The sequence below is a fragment of the Danio aesculapii genome, chromosome 10 (assembly GCF_903798145.1).
Source record: "Danio aesculapii chromosome 10, fDanAes4.1, whole genome shotgun sequence".
Taxonomy (NCBI): Eukaryota; Metazoa; Chordata; class Actinopteri; order Cypriniformes; family Danionidae; genus Danio; species Danio aesculapii.
In genome coordinates, this window is record NC_079444.1 from 9,103,699 (window position 1) to 9,115,532 (window position 11,834).

Here is an 11,834-nt window from a genome sequence, read left to right on the forward strand (position 1 = left end):
GGTTAAAGATATAGTTCACTCATTCCAAACATGTTTGAGTTTCTTTCTCCTGTTAAACATTTTGAAGAAAGCTGGAAACCTGGAACCATTGACACTTCCATTGTGTTTGTTCATTGTGTTGTTCTACTATGGAGGTCAATGGTTGCAGGTTTTCAGCTTTCTTCAAACTATCTTCTTTTGTGTTCAATGGCATAAACAAACTCATAAAGGTTTAGAACCACTTGAGGGACAGTAAATAGTATATACTTTTTAAAAAAACTTCATGTTCGGGTAATAAAACTCATGGTTTACTATGGTATTCTAATATCAAGGTATTTGGGCTGAACTTGTGGTAACGTGGCACGTTTTAAGGGCGTGTTTGTGTTTGTAAGATCTGTTTATCTTATCAGTATTACAGTACTCAGAACTTGTTCAGAAATCACTGGAAAAGGAAACAAATTCAACTCTTGTTGTTAAAAGTTGACCTTTATGTATCGCTTTATCATAAAACTGGTTAAAATGCTAGAAATGCTCGCCTATTTGAAAACTGCAGTGGATAAAATCCAGTATTTGACAAGTGTAGTACAGTGTGTTGCGATAGAGTTATTGCTTCAGAGCAGAAGTTGTTTTTGTACAGTCAACTTGTTATGACTGGCGTTTTAAGCCCCGCCCCAAAGACGTGTCAATCTCTATGACGTCACGCACACTATTAAAGAAAACCAACAAACAGCAGCCCGAAAAACACACATATAATACACACCGAAATAGGCACATCGGCGGACTAGCAGCCCAGACTGCCGCGGAGGCTTTCATATATACACACACACAGTCTCTTACTTTGGGAGCTTCTCTTTTTACTCAAATAAGGCAAGTAAAACACTTTCTTCACCTATTAGAACGCTCGTCTTAATGTTAACGTTATACGAAGATGTGGACAACGTTAGATGTGTAGAAAAGCTGCTATTAAACCTAATGTACTTTTTGTCCAGTTGTTCCTCGATGTAAAGTCGTTTAATGTGTCAGTTGTTAGCTAAAAGTGATGAACTTGGTGAACCTGGCGAGTTTCGCCAAATATGGTTGTTAGCCGATGCTAGCATGTTAGCTAGTCAAATTAGCCTGTTGTTCACTTGGGGCTAAAAGCTATATTGTAAAATGAAACCAAACTAGTTGTGTTAAAACACTCGTGTTTTAGTTTTAAAGGACTGTTTGCTTCCCCTTTAAATTGATTTTGATATTCGGGAGCGTCGTGAAGAAATAATAAGCCCGTTTTTAGCAGCTAACGTTAACATTAGCTTGGCTTTGAGTGTTTATTCAGGCAACCTTAATAGCCCTAACGTTATATGTGCCTATCATTTGCCTAGTAACTTATTTACTGTATTAATGTTATCGTTTTTATTTGGTCTCTATTTGTTTGATGGGTGGTTTATAATGTGCTGGAAAATGAAAGGAATGTCTGGCTCACGTTAACATTAGCTAATATCTTTGTCACCGAGTGATCGAATAAACGTCTTTGAAAATAATTTACCTCATGTTTTTGTAATATTTAGTTGGATTTGTTTAAAATTCACCCTTTGTTGGTAAATCTTTGTGTTTTTATGACCACTTTTTGTACTTTGGCTCAAACAGGAAGAGTGCTCGAAACAAAGGAGAGCACAAAGCATTTTCACTCTGACCCAGATGTATAGCAGATAAACAAGCACACTACCATCCATCCAGACCCATTCATCACCACAAACCCTCCAGACTGAGCACAGCACACAGCCCGAGGCTGCCAGAGATTGGGTTCTGTCTTTTATGTGCATTAAACGCGACTGTTTGCTAGCTGTGATGCTAAAGTTAGCATGACTCAGTGGATTTCACTATGAGGCCTTAAACACTGATATAGCACTATGGAAATACTCATACATTGTATATAAGGCACACAACCAATGTTTACATTGTCTATAAAGCACATTATTAGACTTGGTAATGGGTGCGTATTCATGTTGGTGCTTTGAGTGATCATTTTTCTGTTGTCTCTATTCTAGTATGGCATCTCTTCAGCTTAATGGTTATGGTTTGTTCAAATATTTGACTTAGATATGTGCACTAGATGTGTTTTATCAGTCAGACAGGGATATATGCATCTGAATAGCCAATACACATGGAAGTCGGATGGAAAAACAACCCATTTTTGGCTTTATCAAAATATGAGGCCATGCGTAGGGAGGAGGAGGGCACTACGAAAAACAAGCTCCTACTAGAGGTGTATGATGTAATGGAGGCAGGTCAGGACGATCAGGGGTATTTATAGTCAGGACACACTGCTGTTCGCATGGTGGAGGCTGTTCAGAACAACATGTCACATTGCACCCTTGTGATGGATGAAAACTAATCCAGCCGTCCATGTGAGCGAGGGCCAGCAGACGCACACACGTGATGTGGCCCATGTGGAGGCTTTTCAGGGGAAAACCTCTGACGGAGCAGAGGTGAAATGCTGCAGTCTTGTTTACTTGGAGACGAGGGGCCCCCCTCAAACTGCGGCCCCTCTTGACAGATGTCAGGTTTATTGCTCGAAAGCGTCAGTGTTAAATGCTGTTGCTCCGGGGGCTTGGATGGGTTTTCTGCTGCAATCTGTCTCTGGTTGAACACTGTGTTCCAGCTGTTCCCTCTACACTACTTGTGTGTGTGTGTGTGTGTGTGTGTGTGTAGAGATAGATATATAGTATAGTTTAGAAGTCAGTTTATACACATACACAACATGCTTCATCTGCCTACTGGAGGGTATCAATATCTTAAAGACAGAGTTATTTTTCAGCATCAAAGGAAAAACTGCAAGAAATTTAGTTGTTTTTGTATGTTGTTCTTCTCATATCTTTTTTCTTTTGGATGAACTGGAGATTGTCTTGATCCGATTTTATTTTATCATCCCCGTCCCGATAGTGGAACAGTAGTTTTATATCACAAGAATCAAGCATATTTAGAACAAGAATCATTTGAGCACATTAACACTTGATTAATGATTGCAGTGCAACCACAAAATACTAGTCAATTGTCATTTATTTTTTTTCTTAATGTTTCAGATCTTCATATTCAATGCCACGGTCATTCAAATAACCACAATTTAGCAACTTTTTTTCACTTAAAATATAATGTGCATTATGATGTTGTCTTGTGTATATTTTGTAGGGTAAATATTTACTTTTTACATAAATGTTATGTGGCATGACCAAACATTTTCACGTATTTTGACACATACATATTGACACATACATATTTTGGCGTATACAAAATAATTAGATTAGAAGTCAACTTTGTCAATTTAACCACATGTACAGGACATGCGGAGAATCGTAATTGCGAAACTCTCAGACTCTAACATATAATATAAATACAAAAAATAGAATTTTAAAAACAAATTATAATAAATATGATTACACATAATCAAATCTAAAATATAAGTGAAAATAAAAATTTGTAAATGATGCAATTACACCTAAGGGCACATGGCAAGAAGTGCAAACCAGAGTTGTGCAGATGCAAAACAGTATTTATGTGGATGGTTGCATATTGTTCTGTATTTTGTCTATAATTTTATTTGAAAGACACCAAACTCAGTTAGGTAGTTACAAAGTAACTAGTTGCTCTCGTTAAGTTACTTTTTTCCACTGATAAAGTAATTTAATTTGAAGTAGTTTAATCACTTTGATATGACTTGCCTTAAATACTGTGAATTCAACAGTTCCGGATGAGTCAATTCAGAGAAGCAGTTGTACCTTTTCATTGTACAAATGTATTTTAAAGAATAGTTTTGTTTTGGAACTAAATTAAGTTAATATTTATGATAGTGAATAAACATGCGTAAACAATGAATTAAGAAATTAATGGAAATATATTGCGTATATATGAATTATAGTGTCATTACTTTAAAATCTTTTGTTTTTATAAACCTTTTAAATATTAACAAAGCTTGTTTTTTTTTTTTTTTTTTTTAAACAAAGTCCATATTTGACTAATTTTTAGAATTAATTGTTTAAATTATCATCTGTGTTGACTTTTTTTTTTTTTTTTTAATATATAGATTTTATGTAGTATTTTGTAGTCAGCTGTACGGATATAAGTAATTTAAATTTGATATGTTGTCATTTAATTTATTTTTTATTAACTCAACTGACAATGACTGAAATATTATTTTATGAGCAGGTATAATATAAGAGAATTTACACACCTGAAACTTGTCTATAGCACTTCACTGCTGCTCTTATAGTTGTGTAAATTGCTTCCTTGTCCTCATTTGTAAGTCGCTTTGGATAAAAGCGTCTGCTAAATGACTAAATGTAAATTTACAATTTCTATTCCTTCAGTATAAATGGAATGGTAGATGTATAGATAAAGTGAAGTTGGAGAGGGAAAAGGAAAGATCCAGTCATGATTCAGGATTCGTACTCTGAATGCCAGAAGCACAGTTGTGCACTGACCACGAGGCCAGAGGTGTCTCAACTCGGTCCTGGAAGGCTGGTATCCTGCATATTATAGTTCAACCCCCAATTAAACACCTGAACCAGCTAATCAAGCTCTTCCTAGATATACTAAAAATTTCCAGGGAGGTGTAATAAAGAAAGTTGGAGCTAAACTATGCAGGACAGGCAAATTAGCGGCTAGTTGTGTTTTTTATTTATTTTTATTATTTATTTATTAAAGTGAAAAAATGGTGTTTAATCATGCTCTCTTTCTCCCTTGTCCAATATTTGGATGCAGCACTACTTTTGCAGATTATTAGAATAGGGTCTTCAGGACAGGGTGGTCAGTACGGTCTGTCTATTATCCCACACATTTTAATGGATTATTTTATTGATCAACAGCAGTGAAACAAACCACAACTTGGAGCAAGTCTTCAAGGCTGACCTATAAGCTCCAGCTCTGTGTGGTTGTAAAACAGTTCCTCATGATCAGTGGCGTGAGTTTGCAGGAATCGGCTTGAATCGAGTGTTTCTGTGCCTAGAAGAGCCTCATGCCAAGATTCAGACATCTGACTCTTAATCTGATTCGCTGTCCGTGGCAACATCGCGCCTTTATCTATGTAAATCCTCTTAATGAAGCCAACCGCCGTCTTTGATTCTCACACACACACACATGCTGTTATATTCACGGGCCTTGTGTTTGGTTGTCTGTAGGAATCGCCTGTTTTTGGAGAGATGGCCCAGGAGACCAATCAAAGCCCCGTGCCCATGCTCTGTGCCACCGGCTGTGGTTTCTATGGCAACCCTCGGACCAATGGCATGTGCTCGGTCTGTTACAAAGAGCATCTAACGCGGCAAAACAATGGTGGAGTCAGTCCTATTAGCACAATGGGTACGTCTTTCTGTTGCTTGAGCACCTTCACTGATGATTGCGAGGTCAGTTGTTGTTGACTGTCTTCAACAGTAAGTGGATTTGTTCTCTTCCGGCAGCTTCCAGCAGTGTCACTAGTAGTCCTACCTCTGAAGCCTCGGCCATCCAGATCATTGAAGCTACTCTTAACAACTCTACTGCTAGTGCTGAGTCGCCCTGCGCTGCTGCTGCAGCTCTTCCGGTTACACAACAGATGACGGAGATGAGCATTTCCTGTGAAGATGACGCCGCCTCGCCAAAAGTAGATCTTCCTGAGCCAGGTTGGTATTTCTGATTCAGGATTGAAGAAGCGTCTCAGCTGAACCTATTTCAGGAAGTTAGTACCTCATTTTGAATATCACTTGATTGATTGAATATGTTTGGCTTAAAGAGATGGTTCACCCACGATGAACTTTCATTTGTTCCAAAGCAGATTGAGTTGCAGAAGATATTTTGAAGAATGTTGGAAGCCATTGACCTCCATAGTAGGATAAACAAAAGTTATTGGTTTCCAACATTTTTTACAATATCATCTTTAGTGTTGAACAGACGAAAAACGAACTGGTTTGAAGCAAGTGAAAGGTAAAATTGACATTTAAATTTTTGGTTGAACCATCCCTTTAATGCTTCATGACTTTGATGAATGGAAGACTGTACTGAGTGCTTTGCATTGTGGGATATGCTACTGTGATATAACAGTAGGTCATCCAAATATTCTGTGCATGCAGAACATTTTTTTTACTTTATTAAATAAGAGTTTTTGATCATTGACATCCTACAATCGTTGTAGGTTGTGTAAGGATTGTAGGCTAAATGTCAGTTTTGTTTGCCCCTTTGTTGTGGAAATATGAGTGCCACCTTAAACCTGAGGTTTTAGTCTTGTGTCTGCTGAAGGGTAAAACTTTGAGGTGTTATCACATCGCACAAATGATCATTTTTATTTATTTATTTTTTCCCATTTGCACCTATGGCGCATGAAAAAGACTCCCATACTTCAGACTTGCATTAGAAAATGGTCTGTTTACTTTTAGGAAACCCACATCAGGCAAGCTGAATGTCCTTTTAAGGACAGCACATCTTCAGTCTGCTCTGCCATAGTAAAGCCTCTCTGAGCACCATAATGCAGATGATGCGCGTACAGACTGGGTGTCAAAGCTTGTGCAGAAAGAACATGTTCAGTTCAGCGCTTCCCGCCGCTGCGCCTGTCATTCATTCTCCATTTATTGACAATTCAAACGGCATCCAGCATTCATAACTCCAACTAATAAGAACACTTAGTCTTGGAGAAAGTTGAAGTAATCAGTGGAGAAATGCATTTAGTTTAGCATTAAATTGCTTCATTTTGACCTGCAACAGTTCATTTGTTTCTAAATGATGTTTAGCTGTTAGATCAGCGGATCGCATTCGCAACACTGGAGTAGAGAGGGTTATTGCCTGCTCTTCACACACAACGCAGGCCTACCTGACCCTTTAAATGAGAAAAGGCTCAATAATACATTGGACCGATCCTCAACGCACTGATTTCTTCCCAGTTTTGAAAGTGTCTGCAGTACCGGAGGGCTGCACACTGTCTCAATGATGCATCAAGCACTTCATTCATGCACCGGGTGCGCAGATGCGATGAGCGCCACTCCATAAAATAATTCTCACAATAAGTGTGTTCTCTCATCCTTCTGACTGAGTTTATTCTTACGAGGAAAATTTCAGTGCTGCGAAAAGTTTATAAAGCCTGGCTCATTGTGGCCAAAGTAGTTGATTTAATAGTGAAACTGACGGGCGCAATATGGATCGTCATTAACAGAACATTATTTAGCTTAATATAGGCTACTCTGAAACTGAATGTTTCTGTCATTTTATTAAACAGACCAGTTTGTGTTGGCGCTGAAGCATACAAGGGTCCTTGTTTTATGGTGAGTTTAGGAGAGGGATTAAGTAAAACTGGCCTCAGACAGTTTAGTTTAGTCTGTGTCAAACCTACAGGAAAATATCAGGCTTTGCTAAAAGGCTAATTATTTCACTAGCGATTAGTGTCAACAGTGGTAGCCTATCACAGATTTCAAAGAAAAATCTTCATATTAAAAAGGAAACATAAGCTGAGCTACAGATCATATCAATGTCATAATCAATGCTCCAATAATGTAGCCTGGTTTATTAGGTCTGGGGTTTTTGCTAAAGATCTATTATATAAGTTTCACCAGAACTATAGAAACTCTTATGTTTAATAAAAGGCACAGTATGGGGATTGGATCTGTATTGGTCGGTACTCAGAGTTTTGGTATCGGGATAGGATCGGTTCCAAATAAGTGGTGTTGGTTCATGCCTACCTATTGACAGAAAATTGTATTTATTATATATTTTTTTGTGCCTAAAATACTTTTGCAAACAGCCTACAAAGTTAAAGGTGCAGTCGCTTTGTGCTTATATTGGTGTCAGTCATGTACATGGTGCTTATTTTCTACACAACACTGAAACTTGGAGACTGTTTTCAGCCCAAAATGGGGAAACTGCTGATGCGTTTTTTTTTTTTTTTTCATTTTTGGGCCCAGAAGCACATTCATATCTCAACTTTCCATGTAAACACATAAAAAACAAATGTGTTTGAAAACTGCCGTCATGAGCATGCGTTGTAGGTGTTTAGAGAGGTGTAGATTCAAGGCAAGTGCAAACCAAACAAATGACCGAGTATGTGGTAGTGTTGATGATCAAATGTTTCCTAGTGCTTCATCAAAGTGTGGATTTACTTCACATTTACAACCAACAACAGAGACCCAACACACAGACATAAACAGCAAATTATACACACACACACCAGCACTGAGCCGTTTCTGGCACGACTTCACTTCCAGTGAACCAGTTTAAAACGGATTGCTTCTGATTTGCGGCCTGTTGCATCATGGGTGCAGATGTTTTTAGCAGTTTGATATATGCTAACTGTTTTCATGTTCGTTTTTTTCCAGTTGTCACCCAGCCGACAGCGTCCAGCGCACCTCCAAGCACAGCTGAAGAAGAGACCAAAACCACCGGAGCCCCCAAACCCAAGAAGAACAGATGCTTCATGTGCCGCAAGAAGGTCGGCCTGACAGGTGAGCAGAGCGAACACACACACACACACACACACACACACACACACGCATCCTGCAGATCACAAATAATCCCTCAACTTACACACGCTGATTCTTTATTTCTTCTGTGTCTGCCAGGGTTCGACTGCCGCTGTGGGAATCTCTTCTGTGGTCTCCATCGCTACTCAGACAAGCACAACTGCCCGTACGACTACAAGGCCGAAGCCGCCGCCAAGATCCGCAAGGAGAACCCAGTGGTGGTGGCTGATAAAATCCAGAGAATATAAAGCTCTCGTCCGCCGCTTCACCTCCGTTTAGCGAGAGACGAGAAGAAAGGACTCGCACTTTGACCTGTGATTCTAAAGACTAGTTTTTTTAATTACCGTATGGGGGAAGAAGCCGCTTTCTAAGCCAATGCATGAGTGATCACCGTCTCTCCATCTTTCTGTTGTCAGTAAATGAGCTTCGAATTGAAACGAACGAGGGGAGGAAAAAAAGAGAAACAAGAGTGTGTGTGTTTGTGTGAATGTGTGCTCATTGGTTTAGTCTGTGACGTGGACTCTTGAAGACTGTTACGGCTCTGAGCGCCGGCGGAGCAGCAGTGCATGGCTGGCTCATGTAGCACACGGACGCTCTTCACTTCCTCATGGAGTCGCCTTCACCACACTAGCAGACGCTTTCCCGTAATTCAACTCTTCAAGTGTTTCTTTTTTAAACCGTTCAGCGACTGTGTGAGGGGAAAAAAAGTCAATATAATCCAAATCAGATGTTTAATGCAGCCAGACCAGAATGCTTCAGTTTTGAGAGCGCATCCATCAATTGCAGGTTTAGATGGGGCAGCTGACGCAAAACCATTGACTTCTGATCCTTTAAGACATTTGATGAATACGATGATTTAGTTTGAGTTGTAATGTGACCGCAGTTTCTGAACGTGTGTTTTCTGGGCTCGTTCAGAGAGTTGGGGGGTTTTAAGTGGGTGTTTTGCATGGTTCGTGAAATGAGTATTTTACAGTTGACTGCAAACTACAGGTCTGTTTCTTTCCGCTTCACTCTTCTGTGTGTGTGATTGATCTTTTCAGTGGGTATTGAGTGTCAGACTGTGCTGTTGTTTAGTGTCATTCAATCAGATCTTTGAGTCCGCCGTGCTCGAGTGTCGTCACTCGGTGAACGCCATCGTCATTTTTCTGTCTGTTTTCCAGTTTTTGGGTCTGGCTGCTCGGCGCTGTTTTGTTTTAGAGCTTTGTGAGTTTACACAGTAAAACTAACCTTTTGATTTTTAGTTATGCAAGTTTGTACAAACCATCTTTATTTATTATATGTAGTGCGCATATAATCTTGTTACCCGACATTACTGAGAAATTGTATCATGTAAATAAAATTATGTACAGAGATATCATTAAAATGTGTTTGGGTTGTTTATTCTGAAGTTATGATTTATTTTTGTGATTTTATTACTGAATGATTGATTAAGGTTGCCAGTTCTCTAACAAAATCGGCCAGAGTGCAGAAGTGTTTTTTTTTTTTTTCTTTTCTGTAATGGATTAACTTTTGCAAAGCTGAAAATTCGACCCGCACAGAATCTGCACGCATTCTGCTGACTTTTAGGCCATCATTGATTCTGTTTATTTACTTGTGTAAATGTGTGTAAATTCATATTTCAGTTTTTAAATAAACTACAGTAATATTATTGACTAATATCAATGTTCATATAATTCATTTACAATACAGTTTGTAAAGTAATATTTAATATCTTTTAGTAAATATATTATATGAGAGACTTGCTTTGTTTACCAACTAAAGTGGATCTAACTGCATTCGCATTGTAAACATTAAATACAAATTAAAAAGTTTTTTGTTTTGTTTTTCTTCACATATTAAGGTTTTAATTCTGATACTCCCAAAATCACTCTGCGTCAATCCAGATTTTTTTTTAACCAAAATTCTGCCCAGAAATGGCAAAAAATGTCTGCAGATTCCGTCTGGCCCTACTGATGATTTATAAATGTTGAGATTGATCAACCGCCTGTGCATTTTTATTTTATTTTTTAATTGTTTACATTAGTCCCAACTTTTTTTTTTAATGATGACTTTAAAGGTGTGTGTGTGTATGTACATGTGCACATAATACACTCACTGGCTAGTTTATTAGGCACATATTACTAGTACCGGGTTGGACCTCCTTTTGTCTTCAGAGCTGCCTTAATCCTTTGTGGCATCGATTTAACAAGGTACTGGAAAATGAATTTGGATTTTGTTAGCATCACGCAGTTGCTGCTGATTTATCAACTGCACATCCATGATGTGAATCTCCCATTCCACTACATCCCAAAGGTGCTCTATTGGATTAAGGGCTGGTGACTGTGGAGGCCATTTGAGTACAGTGAATTCATTGTCATGTTCAAGAAACCAGTCAGATGATTCACACTATGACATGGTGCATTATACTGCTGAAAGTAACAGCAACAATGCTCAGGTAGGCTGTGACATTGTCACGATACCCAAAGTGTGCCAAAAAATCACCCACATACCATTACACTACCAGCCTGGACCGTTGATATAAGGCCCAATGATTCATGCTTTCATGTTGTTGATGCCAAATTCTGACCCTACCATCCAAATGTCGCAGCATAATTTGAGAAAATCATCATACCCCTATGAAATAATGACTTTATTTGTCATACAGCCTCAAATCAAAGCTCTTATCCAGGCTTGGAAATGTGTTTGTAGTTTCTTCTCCTAACCTGTGCCTTTCTACAACTTTATCCTGAAGGTCCTGTGAAAGCAGGGTGTAATGTGAGTATAGATTTTCACAGGGTATGATGATTTTTCTATAGGCACTGTGGACAATAACACGTATATATTCTTCCCAACCGCACTGCTGCTGATGTGGCTACATAAATGTCTCCTTAAACTAATGGTTAGTGAAGCTTTAACAATGGGGCCCTCTAGCGGTCAAGAAGATGAACAGCTTCCTAAAACTCAGGAAAAACGACATGAATTATGATCGGCTGCATTTTAACCCCTATAACAGCCACATCTATTTTTGAGTTCAAGCTTGAAAGTTATATGTATTCATATGATATAGTTTGTTAATTTAACTTCAGGGTTTGACAAAAAAAATATGTACAGAAGAACCTCCTACCTGGGGCACAGACGTTAAAGGGTTAATATAGGAGTCATTTTGCTGTAAAACTTAGGGAGTTAGGGAGGAGTCTGAGGTCACGTGATGTAGTCACGCGCTTCTAATAAGCCCCGCCCCAATCCAACTTGATCAGGCTTGTCAGGTTTCCTATATACCAATAGATGATGAAAGGGCATCTACTGTGCGGTTCATTTTGCTGTGGCAACCCCTGATTAATAAAGGGACTAAGCTGAAAAGAAAATGAATGGAGTTAAAATAAAAATCATTTAAATGTGATTTACAAAACTTTTAAGACACCAAAA

The 11,834-nt window shown here is 38.6% G+C and overlaps 1 protein-coding gene across 1 annotated transcript; it reads left to right on the forward strand.

Moving 5' to 3' along the window:
- Positions 1-704: 704 nt before the first annotated feature.
- On the forward strand, positions 705-9,126 carry zfand5b (zinc finger, AN1-type domain 5b). Its single transcript, XM_056466637.1, has 5 exons — positions 705-846; positions 5,133-5,310; positions 5,409-5,609; positions 8,286-8,411; positions 8,529-9,126. The coding sequence occupies exons 2-5, from the start codon at positions 5,154-5,156 to the stop codon at positions 8,675-8,677; spliced, it is 633 nt and encodes a 210-aa protein (XP_056322612.1). The 5' UTR covers positions 705-846; positions 5,133-5,153; the 3' UTR covers positions 8,678-9,126.
- The last annotated feature ends 2,708 nt before the right edge of the window (positions 9,127-11,834 follow it).